The following is a 21,848-nucleotide window of genomic DNA, read 5'->3' on the forward strand; positions in this document are numbered from 1 at the left end:
AGGACTACAGGTGCATGCCACCATGCCTGACTAATTCTTTTGTTTTTATTTAATTGATGTACTTATTTTGAGACAGAGTCTTGCTCTGTTGCCCAGGCTGGAGTAGAATGGTGTGATCCTAGCTCATTTGTAGCTGCAAACTTCTGTGCTCAAGTGATCCTCCCACCTCAGGCTCCCAAGAAGTTAGGACTACAGGTGTGAGCCACCATGTCCAGCTAATTATTTTAAAAATTTTTTTGTAGGCCAGGCGCAGTGGCTCATACCTGTAATCCCAGCACTTTGGGAGGCCGAGGCGGGCGGATCACAAAGTCAGGAGATCGAGACCATCCTGGCTAATATGGTGAAACCCTGTCTCTACTAAAAACACAAAAAAATTAGCTGGGCGTTGTGGCAGGCGCCTGTAGTCCCAGTAGTCCCAGCTACTCAGGAGGCTGAGGCAGGAGAATGGTGTGAACCCAGGAGGCGGAGCTTGCAGTGAGCTGAGATCGCGCCACTGCACTCCAGCCTGGGAGACAGAGCGAGACTCCGTCTTAAAAAAAAAAAAAAAAAAATTTTTATATGTCTTACTATATTGCCCAGTCTGGTCTTGAATTCCCAGCCTCAAACGATCCTCCTGCTTCAGACTCCCAAAGTGCTAGGATAACAGGCATAAGCCACCGCGCCTTACAAGAGTGCACCATTTTAATTGGTTTTGTTATTATTCAGGTAAGGTAAGGCTAACATCAGAAAATAATTGTGACACTGGGCATGGTGGCTCATGCCTGTTATCCTAGCACTTTGAGAGGCCAAAGCAGGAAAATCGTTTGAGGCCAGCAGTTTGAGACCAGCCTGAACAACAGAGCAAGACCCTGTCTCTACAAAAAAAATTTTTTAATTGGCCAGGCATGGTGGCTCACACCTGTAGTTTTAGCTACTCAGGAGCCTGAGGTGGGAGGATCATTTGAGCACAGGAGTTTGAGGCTGCTGTGAGCCATGTTTGTGCCAGTGCACTCCAGCCTGGGTGACAGAGTGAGATTCTGTCTCAAAAAATAATAATAAGGCTGGGTGCAGTGGCTCATGCTTATAATCTCAGCACTTTGGGAGGCAGAGGCGGGGGGATCACTTGAGCTCAGGAATTCGAGACCAGCCTGGTCAACATGATGATAGCCCGTCTTTATGAAAAACACAAAAAATTAGCCAGGCTTGGTGGTGTGCTCCTGTAATCACAGCTACTAGGGAAGCTGAGGCGGAAGAATCGCTTGAACCTGGGAGGCGGAGGCTGCAGTGAGCTGAGGTTGCACTACAACCTGGGCGACAGAGTGAGACTCCGTCTCAAAACAAACAAACAAACAAACAAACAAAACATGGGAGGGGCTAGGTGGCCCGTGCCTGTAATCCCAGCACTTTGGGAGGCTGAGGTGGGTGGATCACAAGGTCAGGAGTTCAAGACCAGCCTGGCCAACATGGTGAAACCCTGTCTCTACTAAAAATACAAACAAAATTAGCTGGGCATGGTAGTGGGCGCCTGTAATCCCAGCTACTCAGGAGGCTGAGGCAGGAGAATCACTTGAACCCGGGAGGCGGAGGTTGCAGTGAGCCAAGATCGTGCCATTGCACTCCAGTCTGGGTGACGAGAATGAGACTCTGTCTCAAAACAAACAAACAAACAAACATGGGGCACTTTTCCCCAGGACAGAACCATATCTGGGGACCCACATCCCGCAGAATACAGCTCAGGAGACTGTAAGTGTGGATCCTCCAGTGCCTGGAGCCCGAATCTGGAAGGAAAGGCCACTCCAGGCCTGGAGCCTCAGCTCTGATAGTCACCATCTGCCATCCAAGGATCTCCTCTTCATCGCCACCAAGAAGGGAATCAAGAGACTCTATCTTGACTGTCATGGAGATACCCTGAGGAGGTGTCAAGAATGGAGTGGGACCTGGGAAGGGGCTATATAGCCTCCCCAAGGGAATTCTGGAGGCTGTGAGTTAAAAAGAGGGCACTGTTTTTTGTCTTTTTTTTTTAGTCAGGGTCTCACTGTGTCGCCCAGGCTGAAGCATAGTGGTATGATTTTAATTAATTTCTGCCTTCAACTGGGCTCAAGTGATCCTCCCACCTCAGCCTCCCCGAGGAGCTGGGACTACAAGTGTGAGCCACCACGCCCAGCTAATGTTTTTATTTTTTATTTTTTATTTTTTTTTTTGGAGATGGAGTCTCGCTATGTCACCCAGGCTGGAGTGCAGTGGCGCAATCTCGGCTCACTGCAACCTCTGCCTCCCGGGTTCACGCCATTCTCCTGCCTCAGCCTCCTGAGTAGCTGGGACTACAGGCGCCCACCACCACGCCCGGCTAATTTTTTTTATTTGTTTAGTAGAGACAGGGTTTCACTGTGTTAGCCAGGATGGTCTTGATCTCCTGACCTTGTGATCCATCCGCCTCAGCCTCCCAAAGTGCTGGGATTACAGGCGTGAGCCACCGCGCCCGGCCTAATGTTTTTATTTTTACAGAGATGAGGCCTTGCTATGTTGGCCCAGGCTGGGGAGATCCCGACTTCCAGTGATCTGCCCGCCTCGGCCTCCCAAAGTGTTGGGATTACAGGCATGAGCCACTGCGCCTGGCCGCCCCATGTTTAAATAAGTTTGGGAAGTGCTGCCTGTTTCTGCAATACTGATTGGAGTGCTTATTACATCAAGGTGCTGAGCACAGAGACAGCTCTTTGAAACGTATCACACTTAATCCTCACCACAGCCCTGCTAAGTCATGGGTCACACCCCTCTTTTACAGATGGAAACACCAAGGCAGTCCAAAGGAAAGTGCTTATCCAGAGCCAGAGTCTGACAATGGCAGGCTTCATGAAAGACTCAGTTTTCCTCTACCCTCACTGTCCAGAACTCTGCCTGCAAAGGGCAGGACACAGCTGAATCATGGGGGCTGGGAGCACTTCTAAAACTTTGGGGTAAGGGAGCTGGGAAAAGGGAGGCGCTGTTCCAGGCATCCACCTGGTGCCCTGGCTAGAGAGGTCTGGTGGAGGGTCATGGGGTGGGGGCAGGAGACAGAAGTGGAGAGACCGAGACAGAGGGGAGGCAGTAAGCAGGATGGAAAGAGAAAGGATAATGAAAAGAGACATGGAGAAAAAAAGTCAAAGAAAGGATGAGCACGGAGAGGCAAAAAAAACAATGTGAGGCCGGGAGCAGTGGCTTGCACCTATAATCCCACCACTTTGGGAGGCCAAGGCAAGAGGATCGCTTGACCCCAGGAGTTCAAGACCAGTCTAGGCAACATAAGGAGACTCCGTCTCTACAAAATTAAAAAAAAAAAATTTCAACAGGCATGGTGGCATGCACCTGTAGTCCCAGCTACTCAGGAAGCTGAAGTGGGAGGATTGCTTGAACCAGGGAGGCCAAAGCTGCAGTGAGCTGTGATTGTGCCACTGCACTGCAGCCTGGGCAACAGAGTAAGACCCTGTTTCAAAAAAAAAAGAGAACAGAAAAGAAGAAAGGAAGGAAGGAAAAGAAAGAAAAAGAGAGAAAGAAAAAAGAAAGAGAGGGAAAGAAAGAAAGAAAGAAAGAAAGAAAGAAAGAAAGAGAGAGAGAAAGAAAGGGAAAGCAAGCCAGCCAGCCAGGCGCAGTGGCTCACACCTGTAATCCCAGCACTTTGGGAGGCCGAGGGGGGCGGATGACCTGAGGTCAGGAGTTCGAGACCAGCCTGACCAACATGGAGAAACCCTGTCTCTACTAAAAATACAAAATTAGCTGTGTGTGGTGGCACATGCCTGTAATCCCAGCTGCTTGGGAGGCTAGGGCAGGAGAATCGCTTGAACCGGGGAGGCGGAGGTTGCGGTGAGCCAAGATTGCACCATTGTACTCCAGCCTGGGCAACAAGAGCAAAACTCCGTCAAAAAAAGAAAGGAAGGAAGGAAGGGAGGGAGGGAGAGAGGGAGGGAGGAAGAGAAAGGAAAAAAGGAAGAAAGGGAAAGGGGCGGGGGGAGAGGAGGGGAGAGGAGAGAGAATGTGAAATCTAGACAGAAAGAAAAAGAAGACAGAGAGGAGGGGAACAAGAAGGGGAGAGACTGGGAGAAGCAGACAAATGCAAAATACATGAAATGGCTGGGCGCGGTGGCTCATTCCTATAATCTCAGTACTGTGGGAGGCCAAGGCATGCGGATCACCTGAGGTCAGGATATCGTGACCAGCCTGACCTTCCTCATCTCTACTAAAAATATAAAAATTAGCCAGGCGTGGTGGCTGGCACCTGTAATACCAGCTACTCAGGAGGCTGAAGCAGGAGAATCGCTTGAAGCCAAAAGGCAGAGGTTGCAGTGAGCCAAGATTGCACCACTGCACTCCAGCATGGCTGACAGAGCGAGACTCCTTCTCAAAAAAATAAAAATAAATAGGTCAGGCTTGGTGGCTCAGCACTTTGGAAGGCCAAGGTGGGCAGATTATTTGAGGTCAGGAGTTCGAGACCAACCTGACCAACATGGCGAAACCCCATCTTTATTAAAAATACAAAAAAAGGCCGGGCGCGGTGGCTCATGTCTGTAATCCCAGCACTTTGGGAGGCCGAGACGGGCGGATCACGAGGTCAGGAGATCGAGACCATCCTGGCTAACATGGTGAAACCCCATCTCTACTGAAAATACAAAAAAAATTAGCTGGCCATGGTGGCGGGCAACTGTAGTCTCAGCTACTCAGGAGACTGAGGCAGGAGAATGGCATGAACCCAGGAGGCAGAGCTTGCAGTGAGCCGAGATCGCACCACTGCATTCCAGCCTGGGTGACAGAGTGAGAGTCCGTCTCAAAACAAACAAACAAACAAAAAACTAGCCAGGTGTAGTGGTGCACACCTGTAGTCCCAGTTACTCGGGAGGCTGAGGCAGGAGAATCACTTGAGCTCGGGAGGCGGAGGTTGCAGTGAGCCGAGACCGTGCCACTGCACTATAGCCTGGGTGACAGAGGGAGATTCCATCTCAAAAAAAAAAAAAAAAAAAAACAATAATAATAATAATTAATGAGCATAATAAATAAATAAAAGACAGGAAATGACGGTGAGAGCCTGTGTGAGGGACTAGCTAATGGCGAGTGCTAACAAGGAGGTGCTTGTGACCTGCTATGGACCTGGAATTTGGGGGTAATGGAAATGTTCTGTATCTTCACTGTGGTGGTGGTTATATGAGAGTTGGCGAAATTTGAAAACACCAGAAAGGGTGAACTTTACTGTACTGTATGTAAATGACACTTCATCCAGCGGAGGTGGTTCACAACTGCAATCCCAGCACTTGTGGGAAGCTGGGGCAGGAGAATTGCTTGAGCCCAGAAGTTCGAGACCAGCCTGGGCAACATAGGGAGACTCTCTCTAAAAAAAAACAATCAGTCCCAATGATGGCATTCCCCGCCTCAGGGAATGCCAGCGCCCACTTCTTCTGCCACCCCTCCCCCATGGGTCCCGTTAACGGATACAGGGAGGAAGGCATTTCCTGCCTAGATGTCTCCGCCCCCACTGCCATGGAGACCAGCTTGGAAGCTTAGGGGAGCTGCTGTGGCCCAGGGCTCAGTGGGGAGGACTAGGAGGCCAGGAGTCTTGGACTAGCTGCAGGGTTTGAACTAGGCTGAAGCAGCAGAACCACAGAGGTGGCTGAGCAGGGGTCTGGCCCTGGGGCCACCCAGCCACACTCACACACCCACTTCTCCCTCCAGAGCCCTGCCCTGAAGCAGGTCTCTGCTCCAGGCCTTTCCTTAGTTGGGGAATCGGGAGTTGGAGGATCAAAGTCCCCCATATCTCCCTCCCCCGCTGCAGCTATGTTTATCAAGGTGATGTTTGGGGGTAAGTGGGGTCCCCTGTCTTGGCAGGCGGGTGGGGGGATGAGCACACTCAGAAGCTGCTTCCATCCGCCCTTGGGGAGGGTGGGGAGGTAATGGCGGGAAAGATGGGAGTGGTGCAGATGGCAGGGGTCGGGGAAGCGGCTCTGTGAGGAGGCAAAGCGAGCACCTGGAGCAAGTCCCTTAAAGGGAAAACCCGAGCTGAGTCCTGCTCATTCACGAGGACTCCTCTCGGCCAGCGTCCGCCGCATCACCCTGGAGCAGGTTTTTAAACCGCACAATCTCTTCGCCATTCAATCCGTGATCCTCAAGCTTCAGCGTGCATCAGACACCTGAAACTCTAGCCACAGTTGCAGGTTCCCCGTCCGTCCGGCTGGAGGCGGGTCGGCCCTGTGCGGTGGCGGAGGGGAAGAGGGGAGTTGGTAGGGGAGGGAGTGCGGGGACGGGCTGGGTCCCGTGGGGGGGGCGGCCCGGGAGGAGGCTGGGCTGGCGCGCACTTCATGCTTTGCAGGACTCAAGAGACCAACACTTGGGGGTCACCCTATATGGGAGAAAAGTCAACACACACGGGAGATGGATGGAGGGGTCTCCAAGGAAGTTTAAGCAACAGATGTCGGAGCTGTTTTGCCTGGGGCACAGTCCTAGCCCCCTAGGCCCAGTCGCAGCTCTGGGAAAGGGAAAGATGGGAAGGAGAGACAGAGGACCCCAGATGTGGAGGAAGGTAAGAGATCCCACATGCTCACCTTTGCCCTTCCTCCACAGCCGGCTGCTCCGTGCTGGTGAACACCTCTTGCAGGCTGGTGAACCTCACCGCCCACCTGAGGCAGAAAGCAGGGTTGCCCCCAGATGGTGAGGAGACAGGGAGGAGAAGGAGGGGCTGAGGGGTCCCAGGCAGGGGTGCCAGCCCTGCCCAGCCTCTCTCCATGTCCTCTCAGCGACCATTGCTCTCCTGGCGGAGGACGGCAACCTAGTGAGCCTGGAGGAGGACCTGAAGGAAGGGGCTGCATGGACCCAAACCATGGGCAACTCCCTGCTGAAGGAGCGAGCCATATATGTCCTCGTTCGAACCATCAGTAAGGTGGCCCAAGCTTCTCTCCCCTGCAGCTATGTTAGAATGTAAGAGGGGAGCGTAGCAGACCATAGACCACCCAAGGCCCTGTCCAGCCTCCCACCTCAGCTGGGGACCTAGCCCCATTCCATCCCTACCCCATGCTCTGCCCCCAGCCTGGACTAGCAAACAGTTCCAGAGTGAGAGGCAGAGTAGAGACCATCAGGCCAGTCAGGTGTCCTTCATCCTCTCTCCACATGCCACAGAGGGAGAGGACATGGTCCCCACCCGCTATGAGTCCCTACTGGAGAACCTGGATGACCATTACCCAGAGCTGGCAGGTGAGTGTCAGGGTACAGCCCAGGGGGAGGGCACACCTTCTCCCTAGCCCCTACCAGCAGGACTTCCCGGGCCTTCCAGAGGAACTGCGCAGGCTGTCAGGCCTCTCCTCTGCGGGCCACAACTGGAGGAAGCGCATGGGCACCCGGCGTGGCCGCCATGAGCAAAGCCCCACTTCAAGGCCCAGAAAGGTGAGCTCCCTGCCACCCAGGAGTTGCTAGCTGGGACCGGGAGCCAGGTACGGAGGAGATATGGACACCCAGGGAGACACCCAGAGTGGGACCCCTTCCTGTGGGAGGGACACATACGATGAGAGGCAGACCCTCAACAGCAACTCCACGCACCTATACCCCCAGACGGAACACACTGTACCCTGAGACAGGTCCCCACCACGCCACTGGAATGCCAGCTCACTAAGGGCTGGAATGTCCTCAGGCTTCACAGATGTGGCATAGGGGCTGGCACACAGTAGCAGCTCAGTGCACAACTGCTGGACGAACTCAACGAAGGCGGCAGCATGGTGTGTGATGGCACGGCCCACACTGGGTTCGAAGGGCTTGTTCTTCCATTCTGGCAGGCCCGGGGACCTGGCACACTACTGCCAACTAGCCAAGTTGGACTCAGACCCAAGGGGGTTAGCCATGACCTCTGCCTTGTGTGATCAGGTGCAAACAGACAGCAACCCAGCACGACTCCTCTTGCAGAATCTGGAATTGCTGAGAAGTTGCATCAGCAAAGGGCAAGGTCAGACAGGATTTAAGGCTGCTGGGGGCACCTAAGCTGTGGGTGCAGAGAATGGGATGCGGAGGCAGAGACAAGAAGGGTAGAGGTGGCAGGTATCCCTGAGAAGGGGGAGAACCATGAGTTCATCCTGGCATTCCACCCTCAGAGTCAGATGCCCTTGGGATCACCTACTAATGCCTCTCCACCACACTCTAGACTGCCCAAGGTATCTGTCCTGTGCTAACCACAGTGCAGATTGCAACAGGGCTTCTCCTCCCCACCCAGGGCCCTGATTAAGGTGATGGATTGCACACTGTAGTGAGACATCCATCCTGACCCCACCTCATCAGCCAGGGAGCTCCCTGAAGACAGGCCATTGAGAGAGGCACACAACAGGCTGTGGTCTAAAATAAACTTTTAATTGCACATTTGTGTCTTAGGTTATCTGTGGGGTGAGAAACCTCCTCACTTCCAATCCCAGCTATCCGGGTACAATCTGGTGTTGTGGTCTGGCTGTCGGCGAGGGGTAGAGGTGGGTGCAGGACTGGCCCCCAAGTTTGCACCGACCTCTTCAGGGCAGTGAGCTCAGACCTGTGAAGGGAGGAGCAGCACAGGCTGGTGGTCAGCCTGCAGGTGCAAGAGGAGGGTAGGCCTCTCCCCATCCCCGCCTGGGTCGGGGTCCACCCACTCACCATGGTTGTACTTGCACTGCTTCAGGGCCTCGCTGAAGCCCTCACACAGGGACAGGTCACTCTGAGTGGTCGAACAGTCCAGGAACTGCCTGATCTCATAGGCGCAGGGCCCCATCTCCAGGTGCTGGGGGGCAGTGGGGGTGGGGACCTGGGGGTACAGTGCAAGAGGCTGCAGGATCAGCTTGGATTTGGTACCTGGAGGTGCGTTTCAAAGCTGGGGCCACCTGCCCCTCCCCACATCCCCAGCCTGGGTGCCCCAAGGGTCCTAGGCAGGCTGAGTGACCCAGCAGTGGAGGCGGCTACAGACAGCGTGTTTCTGCTGCCTTCTTTTTCTTTCCTTTTTTTTTTTTTTTTTTTTTTTTCTTGAGATGGAGTCTCACTCTGTCACCTAGAGCGGAGTGCAGTGGCATAGTCCCGGCTCACTGCAACCTCCGCCTCCTGGGTTCAAGCGGTTGTCCTGCCTCAGCCTCCCAAGTAGCTGGGACTACAGGTGCCTGCCACCATGCCCAACAAATGTTTGTATTTTTAGGAGAAACGGGGTTTCACTATGTTGGCCAGGCTGGTCTTGAACTCCTGACCTCATGATCCACCTGCCTTGGCCTCCCAAAGTGCTGGGATTACAGGCGTGAGCCACTGCGCCTGGCCTCTGCTGCCTTCTAATGGGCACTTTGGGCGGGTGCAGGGGAGGGAGGAGAAGGCTCTAGAAGAGCCCAGTACTCTGCCTGGACTCTCAGAGTATGAGCCCCACCCCCACAAGTTTTAGCACCTTCCTGGCTCAGCTACACTAATCCTCATGACCCCTGACCTAGCCACAAAGCCACATTTGGCTTAGGGCTAGTGGGGTCCCCAGCAGGGGAAAGGTCATCAGGGAAGTGGCTCCCCTTCACCCTTGGGCCCAGCGGCCACAATGTGCAGACCTGAGTGCGGGGAGAACAGGGGCTCAGGAAATCCACCATCCCTCCACTCTGCTAGGGTGAGCTGACCTTGGACAAGTCTCTGAGCCCTCAGGGCCTGGGTTTCCCATCTTTAAAGGGTTGGTTGGTGTCTCTCCCTGGGAGCTTAGGGACCCTGGCCTCAAGGGAGGGGCTGGGAAGCCTGCCTCTAAGTGACACTGAACTCAAGACCAGTGGACTAGGACCCTTCCTGGGCAAAGAATCCTGGGCTGAAGCAATGGTGAGTACACGCGGACACTCCTCACTGGACACTTGGGCAGCTCCCTGTGTGGCCTTGAGAGAATCCTGCCTCAGTTTCTCTTGGACCCGATGCTCACCTGCTGGGCAGCAGGCTGGGAAGGCTCCGAGCTCCCCCCGCTGAAGGCTCCGGTCAGGGCGCTGCCCATGACGTGTCCCACAGCGGAGCCCACGGCTACCCCTGCGGCCGTGGTCGCCATCTGAGCCATGAGCCCCGGCTGGCCCGAAGGGGCGGGTGCTGGGGCGGCTGCTGAGGGCGGTGGGTGCGCGGGCGGGTGGGCAGAGGGCGCGGCGGGGCGGCTGCGGAGGTGGGAGGAAGCAGGGTTAATCCTGGCCAGACCCCAGGCTGGGGGTGCTGCAGCTCCTGGAAACGACCCCCATAGAGGTGGACGACCCCTGTCTCCACACGTGGGTGCTGCACCCCTGCCCCTCCCCCCGCCAAGATGGCGCAGCAGCAGCCAAGGTCACTCTGCGGACGCCCTTGGGGGAGTACCTACGCTTCCCTAACCCCCTCCCCACAGGCCCCTTGTCCCCCTCACACCTGGCTGGCCGGGAGGCCATGCTGCGGCTTCCCCGAGGCATGTTGGCGGCGGCGGGACCCGGGCGACCTTAGAGACGGCGGCAGCGGTTCTGTCGCGGGGACAAATGCCGCAGCGCTTGTCACAGCCGGCGCAAAAAAGGCGGGGCCCCGGGCGGGGCCTCAGGGACACGCCCCCAGGGGGAGGTGGCACTGCCCTCCAAGCCTGTCCCCCTTCACCCGTCCTCTGGACCTCTCCCTTCCAGCAGCTCCGGGTCTCGGCTGGAAATGGGACCTTGCTCCCTCCCTATGCTTGGCAGGCTGTGCGGGTTCTGGGGACACCGGCCTGCGTGGCAAAACTCCGAGGGCTTAAGGAGGGGGACGGTTCCTTCTGTTAGGAGCACCGCAGAGGGCAGGGAGCGGAGTTGGGGGTTGTTGCGAGCCCTGTAGGGGAGAGGAGACGGGGAGGCGACGGGCTGGGGCCAACCGGGAAGGGGACGCGAGGTTCCAGGCCTGGCTCTGCTCTTTGCCCCCTTCCGGGCTCGGCTGTCTGCCCCCTCCCACCAGACAGGGTCTGCTGACCACCGCGTGGCCTCGGGGTCTCGGGTGGCCTAGGGCAGTGAAGCGCGACCCTGGGGAAGGCTTACAGCAACCCATCCCCAGAACTCCCACGAGGGGGCGTCCCAACCCGTCTTCGACTGCCTGGGCCAAAATGCGCTGCCAACGCCGGCAGCCTTAGGCAGCGCCCGCGGGGGATGAGATGAAGCCCCCAGCGCGGTCCTCAACCCTACCGGATTCCCCGGGCCGGCCCCGCCACCTAGTCCCCGGCTCCGCGGGTGCAGTCTCCGACACTGACGGCCTTTACGCGACATCCAGGCAGCGTGTCTATCCCAAAGGCCTAGGAGCATTTGCCCAGCTCAGTCAAATCTAGCGCAAGTTGAAGCCTGTAGCCTCGCAATTTTAGCAGCTTGGTTCCAGGCCAGGTGAGCTGGAGCGCGGATTTAGAACGTTTTCCTGCTCTTCGGGAACGTGAGGTTTATTTATTTATTTATTTATGACATGGAGCCTTGCTCTGTCGCCCAGGCTAGAGTGCAGTGGCGATCTCGGCTCACTGCATCCTCTGCCTCCCAGAATCAAGCAATTCTCCTGTCTCAGCCTCCTGAGTAGGTGGGACTACAGGCTCATGCCACCACACCTGGCTATTTTTGTATTTTTAGTAGAGACGGGGTTTCACCATGTTGGCCAAGCTGGTCTGGAACTCCTGACCTCGTGATTCGCCCGCCTCAGCCTCCCAAAGTGCTGGGATTACAGGCATGAGCCATCGCGCCCGGCTGAACTTGAGGTTTTTATGGTCTTTTCTGGGTGACTTTGCCGTGGTTGTTATTATTACTCCTAGGTGGGGGAAGGCAGGGACTGTCCCTCATCACTGTTCGCTGTGCCCACAGAGGACTCCTGGCACCGGGATTGTGGGCAGGGTGCAACACCAAGAACAAAAGCACCCAGAATTAGGGGTGTGGGTCACCAAGTAAGAGAGGGGGCCCCTCTGTAAGGAAGGAGGAGGTCGAGGGGCGAGGGGAGCGGTGGCTGGGGTGTTTGGCCCTGCCTGGCCTGCTCAGTTCTGTGTGTGCACAGTTGTCCCCGGCCATGCATGCTCTCCATGGAAGTCAGGTGCAGCCCTGTGTTCTCACACACTGCAGTCCTTTCAGCCAGCCTGTGAACAGAGCCCTTCCCCACCCCGTCTTCAGTTTCTCCTCTCTGAAGGGGGGTGACCACCCACTTTGAGGGTGGCCTCCCAGTGAGGTGAGCACACAAAGGGTGGGCCATTCTTTCCTGGCAGACTCACCAGGCCTGGTCCAGCCGCTACTCCCTTTCTCGTGCAGTCCCTGCCACCTGGTTCCTGTTTGTCAAACCAAACAAACTGCACACTTCTCATGGTGGTCCCCTGGGCCTAAACTGTAGAGTTGTTCCTTCAGCTCCCATGGCTGATGGACTGCAGGTTCCACAAGGCATGGCCTTGCACCTCGGAGGCACCCAAGACCACTTAAGTGGGTTACACAAATGAAAATGAGGCTAAAAGGATAACATCGAAGCAGGCATTGAAATGCCAACTTTTTTTTTTTTTTTTTTTTGAGACGGAGTCTTGCTCTGTCCGTCAGGCTGGAGTGCTGTGGTGCGATCTCCAGTCACTGCAACTTCCGCCTCCTGGGTTCAAGCGATTCTCCTGCTTCAGCCTCCCAAGTAGCTGGGACCACAGGCGCACGCCACAATGCCCGGCTAATTTTTTGTTTTGTTGTTGTTTTGTTTTGTTTTGTTTGAGACGGAGTCTCATTCTGTTGCCAGGCTGGAGTGCAGTGGTGTGATCTCGGCTCACTGCAACCTCCACCTCCCAGGTTCAAGTGATTCTCCTGCCTCAGCCTCCCAAGTAGCTGGAACTACAGGTGAATGCCACCACGCCCAGCTAATTTTTTTGTATTTTTAGTAGAGATGGGGTTTCACCATGTTGACTAGGATGGTCTCGATCTCTTGACCTCATAATCCACCTGCCTCAGCCTCCCAAAGTGCTAGGATTACAGGCGTGAGCCACCACGCCCGGCCTGAAATGCCTACTTTTTAAAAATAAGGCACTTTAGCGGGGAACAGTGGCTCATGTCTATATCCCAGAACTTTGTGAGGCCCAGGCAGGCAGATTGCTTGAGTCCAGGAGTTCAAGACAAGCCTGGCCAACATGGTGAAACCCTGTCTCTACAAAAAATTCAAAAATTAGCAGGGCATAGTGATGCACACCTGTAGTCCCAACTACTTGGGAGGCTGAGGCAGGAGGATCGTTTGAGCCTGGAAGGTGGAGGTTTCAGTGAGCCAAGATCACACCATTGAGCAAGACCCTGTCTCAAAACAATAAAAATAAATAAAAGTGAATGACTTTAAAGAAAAGATTGTCTGCCAGGTGTGGTGGCTCATGCCTGTAATCCCAGCACTTTGGGAGGCTGAGGCGTGTGGATCACCTGAGGTCAAGAATTCAAGACCAGCCTGGCCAACATGGTGAAACCCCATCTCTACTAAAAATACAAAAATTAGCTGGGTGTGATGGTGGGCACCTGTAATCTCAGCTACACGGGAGGCTGAGGCTGGAGAATCACTTGAACCCAGGAGGCGGAGCTTGCAGTGAGCTGAGACCGCACCATTGCACTTCAGCCTGGGTTACTAGAATGAAACTCGGTCTCAAAAAAAAAAAAAGACTGGGTGCGGAGGCTCACACCTGTAATCCCAGCACTTTGGGAGGCCGAGGCGGGTGGATCACGAAGTTAGGAGACCGAGACCACGCTGGCTAACATGGTGAAACCCCCTCTCTACTATTAGCCGGGCATGGTGGTGGGCGCCTGTAGTCCCAGCTACTCAGGAGGCTAAGGCAGGAGAATGGCGTGAACCCAGGAGGCGGAGGTTGCATCAGGTTGCATCACTGCACTCTAGCCTGGGCGACAGAGCGAGACTCCGTCTCAAAAAAAAAAAAAAAAAAAAAAAAGAGAAAGAAAAGATTATGAACTGTCTAGGTTGTAAAAATCACTGCTGTCTTACTTCTCCTTGCCCTCTAGGAGTCTCTGTGGAGTCTTCTTGAATAAGCTGTGAAACGTTTCCCCACCCGCTTCCCTTTCTTGGCCCAGGCTTCCTGACCACAGCTTCACCTTAGAGCAGCTCAGAGCGCTGCCTGCCAGGATGGGAGCCACTGCCTGGATTGTGGCTCTGCAGGGCCACCCATGATGGAACAGGTCGCCTGGTGAGGTGGTGAGGCCCTTCATCATTTCAGGGGGTGTACAGCAGGATTGGGTAACCCCAAAACTCAGGGATAAGACTGGAGGATCCCTTCCAGAATGTGGACACACCCCCTTCTTTAAGTCTAACCTCCTTTCTTTTTTTTTTTTTTTTTTTGAGATGGAGTTTCACTCTGTTGCCCACACTGGAGTGCAATGGCACAATCTCGGCTTACCGCAACCTCCGCCTCCCGGGTTCAAGTGATTCTCCTGCCTCAGCCTCCTGAATAGCTGGGTTTACAGGCATGTGCCACCATGGCTGGCTAATTTTTGTATTTTTAGTAGAGATAGGGTTTCACCACGTTAGTCAGGCTGGTCTCCAACTCCTGACCTTGTGATCCACCTGCCTCAGCCTCCCAAAGTGCTGGGATTACAGGTGTGACTCACTGTGCCCCGGCCTCTCACCTCCTTTCTTTCAAGTCTCAGGTGGCTAGCCTGGAGGAGTCCCCAGGGGCTTGTTGGGCCTTGACCAGGGGACACCCTGGGGGCCCAGTACTACACTCATACACCTCCCGCATCCTTCTGACAGCACCCTCCCCCCAGCTGACCAGCTAGAGGACCTCCTGACCCCTCCACTTGTCTGCTGGCATGGAAAAGCCCGGCCCCTCCCTCTTAGAGCCTCAGTTTCCCTATCTGTAAGCTTTGGTCTATCCCAAGCTGAAGGACTGGCCAGTCCCTGCCATTTGCCTCACTTTCCCCTGGGACACATTTTAATATCCCATTCCTGACCAGGTGCAATGGCTCACTCATGTAATCCCAAGCACTTTGGGAGGCCAAGGCGGGCAGATCACTTGAGGTCAGGAGTTCGAGACCAGTCTGGCAAACATGGAGAAACCCCATCTCTACTAAAAATACGAAAATTAGCCAAGCACGGTGGCACACGTCTGTGGTCCCAGTTACTTGGGAGGCTGAGGCAGGAGAATCGTTTGAACCTGGGAGGCGGAGGTTGCAGTGAGTGGAGATCAAGTCCCTGCACTCCTGCCTGGGAGAGAGAGAAACACTGTGTCTCAAAAGAAAATAATAATAATAAATAAAATAATATCCCTTTCCTCAGAGGGGCTATTGTGTCATCTTCTAGAAGGATCCATTGAGGCTCTGAGGGGTGGGGGAACTTGCTTGTGGGTGGGACCACCTGTCACAAGCTAGCAGAGGTCAGAGGTCAGGCCACCAAGGATACCCAGTGGGATCGCCTTCCAAAGGTGGGGGCACGGATGGGACCCATGAAACCCGACTCCCCTCAGACTCTAGCCAAGTCTAAGACTTTGGACGGCCACCACCCAGCGGAGAAACTGAGGCTCAGAGCGGCACGGGTTGGCCAGGGTCACCCAGCACCAGACAGGGACTTGGCCAGCCCGGAGGAAAGACCCTGTCTCCGACCCTCGACCCCGCTGGGCCGTCCCCTCCCCGTTCACCTCCCCCACCCGGGCCGCGCTGGCTAGGAGAGTTCAGAACAAAAGGCGGTGGGGGGCGGGGCCGGGGCGGGCCGGGGGTGGGGCGGAAGCTATAAGGGGCGGCGGCCCGGCGCGGCCCAGCAAGCCCAGCAGCCCCGGGGCGGATGGCTCCGGCCGCCTGGATCCGCAGCGCGGCCCCGCGCGCCCTCCTGCTCCCGATGCTGCTGCTGCTGCTCCAGCCGCCGCCGCTGCTGGCCCGGGCTCTGCCGCCGGTGAGTGCCCGCCACTCGCCGGGCGCTCCTCGCCGAAGGGGCTCCGGGCACGCTGGCTGGGCCCAGCGGCAGATCCGGACCCAAGGGGGCGCCCCGGGTGGCCTCCTGCGCCTGGTACCCGAAACGGTTTCTGGTTCCCTCTAGGCGTGATAGACAGCGAGCTTCCAGTCCCTGCGGGCGTGAAGGGGAGCCGGCGCCGGCATCGCTCGTGCTGGTGGGACGGGACTCCACGCTGGACTCAGGCTTGCTCCCAGCGTGGGGACCTGCCTCTCGCGCTCCAGCAGCGGGTGCTGGAGTGTGCGTTGAAGGAAGTAGCAGAGGGAGTGGTTACAGGGCCCCCTGTTCATCGCAGGGACAAAGCCGAGCAGATCCCAGGCAGGTGTCAGCCTGCAGGTGTGTGACCGCAGTTAGTACACCTCCAGGTGTGCGGTGCGATGAGGATAAAGGGAGAGCTGGGGAGGGCAGCGCTGTGCTGCGGGAAATGGGGTCTGAGCCTGGAGATGTCCCTCGCGGGCACCTGCCGGCAGCAGCTTCGGGAGGCTTGGAGCCAGGAGAACATGAGTATGAAATAGTATGAGTGCAGTGTGTGTGACTGAGAGGTGGCTGTCAGAAAGAAGCAGGGAGAGAAAGGAAAGGGAGAATTTATGTGCTCAGGAAAGGAGAAGAAAGCCCAGGTAAGAGAGGACGGCAGAGTGAGGAGAGGAGGGACTGTCATGGAAGTGTGTGTGACAGCTTGCATGTGTCCCAAAAACTGACCCTTCCCTGGGGCACTTCCAGGCACCAGTCACACGGCCTGGGGCCAGAGCCTGGGCCACTGTGGGTCCACAGCTCCTTGGGTGCCTGGGCCACTCCACTCCACAGCGGAGGCATCCAGACAGCTCGGGCAGGGAAGGGAGCAGGAGAGGGTGACAGGCAGGAGTCTCAGGACTGGCTTGGTGAGGAGGGAGGCCTGGCCAGGCTAGGAACCTCTGTCCAGCCACTCTGGCTCTGCCCTGGGCAGCCTTGTCCTGTGCTGGCTATGGGAGCAGAAAGGGATGGGATGGGAGCGGTAGAGCGCACAGGGGGCATCTCAGTCTGGAGTCTTGCCTCCTTCCCAGCCCCTCTTAGTCCCTAGGACTTGGGACAGAGTCAGGAATCACTGTGGGTAGCCATTGAACCCACAGGTCTGGAAACTGGAGAGATCTGGGTTTGAACCATGCAACCCTGGGTGAATCCTGCCATGCCTCAGAATCTTACCTACTCTATCTCTAGGGGGTGGGAGGGGGCAATGGTGCCTACTGCTGTGCCCACTGCTGAGCAATGAGGTGATGCCAGGCTCACTAGAAACACTGTTACCTGTAGCTGCCACTTTGACACTTGTGCATGGTCAATGCTGGAGCTGGGGGCCAGCTTGGGGTGGGGTCTGAGCTGGACTGTGGTCTGTCATTCTGCAAACACGCAGGGAGCATTTGGGGTCACCTGTGATGTGTTTATCCCTAGGCTGCCTTCAGCAGGGCTGGGAGAACTCTGTAAATATTTATCCAGCCCAGTTCCCAGTTTTCAGGGTTGATGGAAGCCCTGCAGTCCGATGGACGGGATGAAGCTACCGTCCCTCCTAGAGCCAGCAGCAGAGGGGTGAGAATAGGAAAATTAGGTGAAGGCTTGAGGGAGAAGATATCCCTGCTTGCCAACTGGCTGTGAGGGTGGGGCAGGTTGCTTGACCTCTCTGAGCCTCAGAGGGTCATGATGATACCTGCACGGTGATGCTCCCGTCTTCCTCCATAGCCTAACAAGTGCCTTCCTCGAAGGCTCACCTCCCACTGACATCAGAAGGCATAGCTATAATTAATTATACCCACTAGACCGACTGCAAACTGAAGCCCAGAAAGGGGCACAATGAGCCCGATCTTCCGCAGTGGTTTCCTGGCACCCTGGGGTCCTCCCTTTCTCCCCTCTATCTGGTGCCTCCCATTTTCTGGATTGCAAGTTGACTCCGGGGCGGGGGTGACTCTGAGTCTGTAAGCTCTGCCAGGACACTAGATCAGCTGAGAAATTCCTTGAATGTGTCTGAGGCTGAGGTTTGGTGCCTGCCAGAGGAGGGCGGGGCTAAGTGAGCTAAGAACCCACCACAGGGCAGGCCAAGGGAGGCTACTGGCCAAGACAGAGGGAATGCACTGGAAGCAGGAATGCTTCTTGGGAAAGTAGGTTTTGGAGAAAAGCCAAGAGATGGAGAGACAGGGGGAAGCCCTGGATGTGGGAGGCTTGAGCCCCAGGTCTAGGCCCAGCTCTTGCATGACTTGCTGTGTGATCCCAGGCAAAGTCCTTAACCTCTCTGGGCTCTGTCTCATCTCATCCTCTGGGAAATGGGGGAGCTGTTTGTTCCTCAAATTCCCCAGGGGTGTAGTTGAGGCCAGGGGTAGCCTGTGTCTATCACCTCACCTCACTGAATCCCAAGAGTCCTGGGAAGGCCAAGCCCACCTGTCTCACAAGTAGCAAGCTGCTTGATGCCACGCCTTGTAGTTAGGGCATCTGGCCCCAGGCCAGAAAGGACTCGGAAAGATGAAGTGTGGGAGGACAGTGAGGCAGAGAGTGTGTGTCCTATCCCAGCCATGGGGAAACTGAGGCCAAGAGCTCATGGGCTCTAAAAAAATCATGGGCTCTAAAAACAACCTCACTAGCTGGAGGCCTCATTTCTAGCATCTCCTGCTCACTCACTTTCTAAGAATTTAATGAACGAGACATGGACAGGGAGAAGAGACCTTGATATGCCGGAAGACCCCGCACAAGGCGCTTCTCTTTTCTAGGTCTGAAAGTTGCCTTCTAGCTGTGGCTTCTATTTTACCATTTGAAGCCTGGAGATTTGGTTGGGAAGCTAGAGGGGAGGTGGGTGATGGGAGCTGTAGGGACTGGCAAGGGCAGATTCCCAAGGGAGGGGAGGGCCTACAGGGACAAGGAACAGGGCCAGGTAAGAGGTGCTTCTCTGTGCCAGAGGCTACAGCAGGCATTACAGAAGGATGTCATGTAGCCCTTTGCTGTGGCACCATCCCCATTTGACAGATAGAAAAGTTAAGGCTAAGAGAGGAAGATGACTTGTCTAGAGTCTCCATGTCATAGAACTAGGCCTTCTGAACCTCAATGACTGGCTTTTTTTGCTACACTAAGATTGTCATGATCCAGGGGTTTGGGCATGGACTGGGTGCCTCATAAGAGAAGGACAGGAAAGGACAGTGGAAGGGGTGGGGCATGCCCATGGCTCTCCCTCTATGGCTGTCTGCACCAGGACTCACTGGAGGGCAGAGGAAGAGATTTCTGGCCATGGGCATAGATAGAGCTGGCAGGCTAGGCTCTGGGTTGTTTGGAGCTCCCAGGGGACAGCACAGCTCTGCCCTTTCCAGAGAGGGTCTTCATACCCCTGCCAGGCTGGGGAAAGGAATCTGTTTCTCCTGTAGGTCAAGGAGGCAGTGTGGCCAGGAGGAGGAGGCAGGCCCCTCTGGCAGCCCACATCCTCCATGGGAGAACTTGGACATGTAGCATCTCCACCTTCCTGGTGGGTATTGGAAGCCCAACGAACCTGCCTGCAAAATGCCCGGGAAATAGCAGGCGCTGAATAATTTGAGTTCCTTCTCTTCTGTCACCAAGGTGAGGCCAGCCTGGGTCCCTCCTTCAGGGGAAGGGTGACTCAACCCCTGCAGAACAGAGGTAGCAGGGAGCTGGGTGGGCTGTGAGCACAGACAGTCCGCTGCCTGCCAGCTCTTATCTGAGCAAGCCGCTTAACTCCTCCAGGGCGCATTTCCTCATCTTGGAAATGAGGGTGATGATGGTGGAGTTGGTGAGAGGTTCCATCAGGGGCTAAGAGCAAGTCCATGGAGTGTTGCCAAGGTCCTAACCTGCAACCAGTGATAAGTACTTATTAACAGTAAGCCCAGGCTGGGTGCGGTGGCTCACGCCTGCAATCCCAGTACTTTGGGAGGCCGAGGAGGGTGGATCATGAGGTCAGGAGTTCAAGACCAGCCTGGCCAAGATGGTGAAACGTTATCTCTATTAAAAATACAAAAATTGGGCCGGGCGCGGTGGCTCAAGCCTGTAATCCCAGCACTTTGGGAGGCCGAGACGGGCGGATCACGAGGTCAGGAGATCGAGACCATCCTGGCTAACACGGTGAAACCCCGTCTCTACTAAAAATATACAAAAAACTAGCCGGGCGAGGTGGCGGGCGCCTGTAGTCCCAGCTACTCGGGAGGCTGAGCCAGGAGAATGGCGTGAACCCGGGAGGCGGAGCTTGCAGTGAGCTGAGATCTGGCCACTGCACTCCAGCCTGGGCGACAGAGCGAGACTCCGTCTCAAAAAAAAAAAATTACAAAAATTAGCCAGGTGTGAGGCCAGGTGCGGTGGCTCACGCCTGTAATCCCAGCACTTTGGGAGGCCGAGGCAGGCGGATCACGAGGTCAGGAGATCGAGACCATCCTGGCTAACAAGGTGAAACCCCGTCTCTACTGAAAATACAAAAAAATTAGCCAGGCGTGGCAGCATGTGCCTGTAGTCCCAGCTACTCGAGAGGCTGAGGCAGGAGAATGGAGTGAACCTGGGAGACGGAGCGTGTGGTGAGCCAAGATCATGCCACTGCACTCCAGCCTGGGCAACAGAGTGAGACTCTGTCTCAAAAAAAAAAAAAAAAAAAAAAAATTAGCCAGGCGTGGTGGTGGGCACCTGTAATCCCAGCTACTCGGAAGGCTGAGGCAGAGAACTGCTTGAACCCGGGAGGTGGAGGTTGTAGTGAGCCGAGATCGCGCCACTGCACTCCAGCCTGGGCAACAGAGCGAGACTCCGTCTCAAGAAAACAAAACAAAAAACCAATAAGCCCAGAATCGGCCAGAACCCACAACCCAGTGAGGCTGCGCTGTGCCAGGTAACCATGCAATAAGCAAGCTCGGAAACGGGAGGAAGCTGCTGCACAGCCTCACACCATTAGTAGTTCCATAGCCTCTGTGTTCAGAAGGCCCCCCTTCATGGTGGGGTGTTCTTGACTCCTCAGCTCTGGGATCAGGAGCAGGGAGCGTTGGGACGCTGATCAGATCCCTGGGGTGTCTGGAGCCTGGGAGAGCTGCCAAAGGCTGAGGGTGAGGTGGGGCCTGAGTGGCTGAGCTCCTGCCCCAAATATGGCTGTGAAGAGGTTGCAGTTGCCGGGACCAGACAGGTGCTGAGTCTCTCAGCAAACAGCACAGCTCCATCCCTCTCCTTCAGTGCAGGAAGGAGACTTGGCTTCTGTGCGGTATCCAGAACCAGGCCTTAGCCTTAGCCCTGGGCTGCCAGGGTCCTGGCCTGGCCTTGCCTTGCCCTTGCTGGGTGACTTTGCATGGTCCCCAACCTCTCTGAGCTTCTGTTTTTCTCATGCACAAGAACTGTAACGTCTGCCCTGGAGACTTATAGACGGGTAGCAGGATGTAGCTCAGGTCTGAATAGCCATCTGTGGTCCTGGGGCTTTGGCGAGTGGGGCTGGGCCCCTGGTAATTAACTGTCCCCACCCTCCCCGCTTGAAGAAGGCAGGCAGATCACAGATCAGCTCCCACCTTACTCCTAGCCCTGGTGGGGTGTGACCAAAACTGCCTCTGCTAGAAGCCAGGCCTCAGTGGCCAGGTGCCCTCCCGTGTGCTGGGCCTGTGCTAGGTGCTGTACGTACCTCACCTTGTCCAGTCCACAAATCAGTGTCACCCCCAGCAGTCAGATTACACTGACTGAGGCCACACTACAGGGCTACAGCCGCTCCACACTGGGGAGGAGGTGGGGGAAATCCTGGGCAGGAGAGAGGGCAGAGCCTGCTCACAGGACAGGGACAGCATGGGGGGTGACCCAGGTGTGTCTGAACTTAGTGGACACAGGAAGAAAGGGAGGTGGAAGTGAATTTCTGTGGGGAGCAGGCGGAGGTTGCCTCGTGTTCCCTTGGAGGAAGATTTTTGGGGTCCATTCCTGGAGTGTATGGCTCATAGCCAGTCCCAGTGTGCCCCCACCCCCAGACCTCATTGGCCTAAGTAGCTGGAGTGGGTGACAGGCAGCCCAGGGCCCTCTACGCTGTGGGGGACAGCTTGATGCCTTGGAAC

General features: G+C 55.8%; 2 protein-coding genes across 9 annotated transcripts; one reads left to right on the forward strand and one right to left on the reverse strand.

Annotated features, from left to right (window-relative positions):
- The first annotated feature begins 5,419 nt into the window (after nucleotides 1-5,419).
- Nucleotides 5,420-8,332, forward strand: C10H22orf15 (chromosome 10 C22orf15 homolog). Of its 8 annotated transcripts, XM_050745976.1 has the most exons (7): nucleotides 5,421-5,800; nucleotides 6,559-6,645; nucleotides 6,711-6,869; nucleotides 7,111-7,185; nucleotides 7,265-7,374; nucleotides 7,619-7,703; nucleotides 8,192-8,332. In XM_050745976.1, exons 1-7 carry the CDS (start codon nucleotides 5,776-5,778, stop codon nucleotides 8,197-8,199), a joined length of 549 nt encoding a protein of 182 aa, XP_050601933.1. In that variant the 5' UTR covers nucleotides 5,421-5,775; the 3' UTR covers nucleotides 8,200-8,332. The 8 variants fall into 8 exon arrangements, with proteins under 8 accessions (XP_050601934.1, XP_050601936.1, XP_050601933.1 ...); XM_050745977.1 differs by lacking the exons at nucleotides 7,619-7,703; nucleotides 8,192-8,332 and adding an exon at nucleotides 7,849-7,919 and having other exon boundaries at nucleotides 5,420-5,800; nucleotides 6,711-6,874; XM_050745979.1 differs by lacking the exons at nucleotides 7,619-7,703; nucleotides 8,192-8,332 and adding an exon at nucleotides 7,849-7,919 and having other exon boundaries at nucleotides 5,420-5,800; nucleotides 6,732-6,874.
- On the reverse strand, nucleotides 8,305-10,469 carry CHCHD10 (coiled-coil-helix-coiled-coil-helix domain containing 10). The gene is made up of 4 exons (XM_050745987.1): nucleotides 10,330-10,469; nucleotides 9,869-10,088; nucleotides 8,599-8,746; nucleotides 8,305-8,497 (listed from the first exon to the last, which is right to left on the reverse strand). Exons 1-4 carry the CDS (start codon nucleotides 10,368-10,370, stop codon nucleotides 8,478-8,480), a joined length of 429 nt encoding a protein of 142 aa, XP_050601944.1. The 5' UTR covers nucleotides 10,371-10,469; the 3' UTR covers nucleotides 8,305-8,477.
- Between the last annotated feature and the right edge of the window lie 11,379 nt (nucleotides 10,470-21,848).

The sequence above is a fragment of the Macaca thibetana genome, chromosome 10 (assembly GCF_024542745.1).
Source record: "Macaca thibetana thibetana isolate TM-01 chromosome 10, ASM2454274v1, whole genome shotgun sequence".
In the NCBI taxonomy this organism is placed as follows: Eukaryota; Metazoa; Chordata; class Mammalia; order Primates; family Cercopithecidae; genus Macaca; species Macaca thibetana.

Excerpts from the sequence above, each read along its gene's own strand:
- C10H22orf15 (XM_050745976.1), top strand. The coding sequence starts at position 5,776 with ATGTTTATCAAGGTGATGTTTGGGG. Across the intron at positions 6,870-7,110 it reads TGTCCTCGTTCGAACCATCA|AGGGAGAGGACATGGTCCCC; the intron begins GTAAGGTGGCCC and ends CACATGCCACAG. Across the intron at positions 7,186-7,264 it reads CCATTACCCAGAGCTGGCAG|AGGAACTGCGCAGGCTGTCA; the intron begins GTGAGTGTCAGG and ends CGGGCCTTCCAG.
- CHCHD10 (XM_050745987.1), bottom strand. The coding sequence starts at position 10,370 with ATGCCTCGGGGAAGCCGCAGCATGGCCTCCCGGCCAGCCAG. Across the intron at positions 8,747-9,868 it reads CCCAGCCTGCTGCCCAGCAG|GTCCCCACCCCCACTGCCCC; the intron begins GTGAGCATCGGG and ends CTGTACCCCCAG. Across the intron at positions 8,498-8,598 it reads GCAGTGCAAGTACAACCATG|GTCTGAGCTCACTGCCCTGA; the intron begins GTGAGTGGGTGG and ends CTCCCTTCACAG.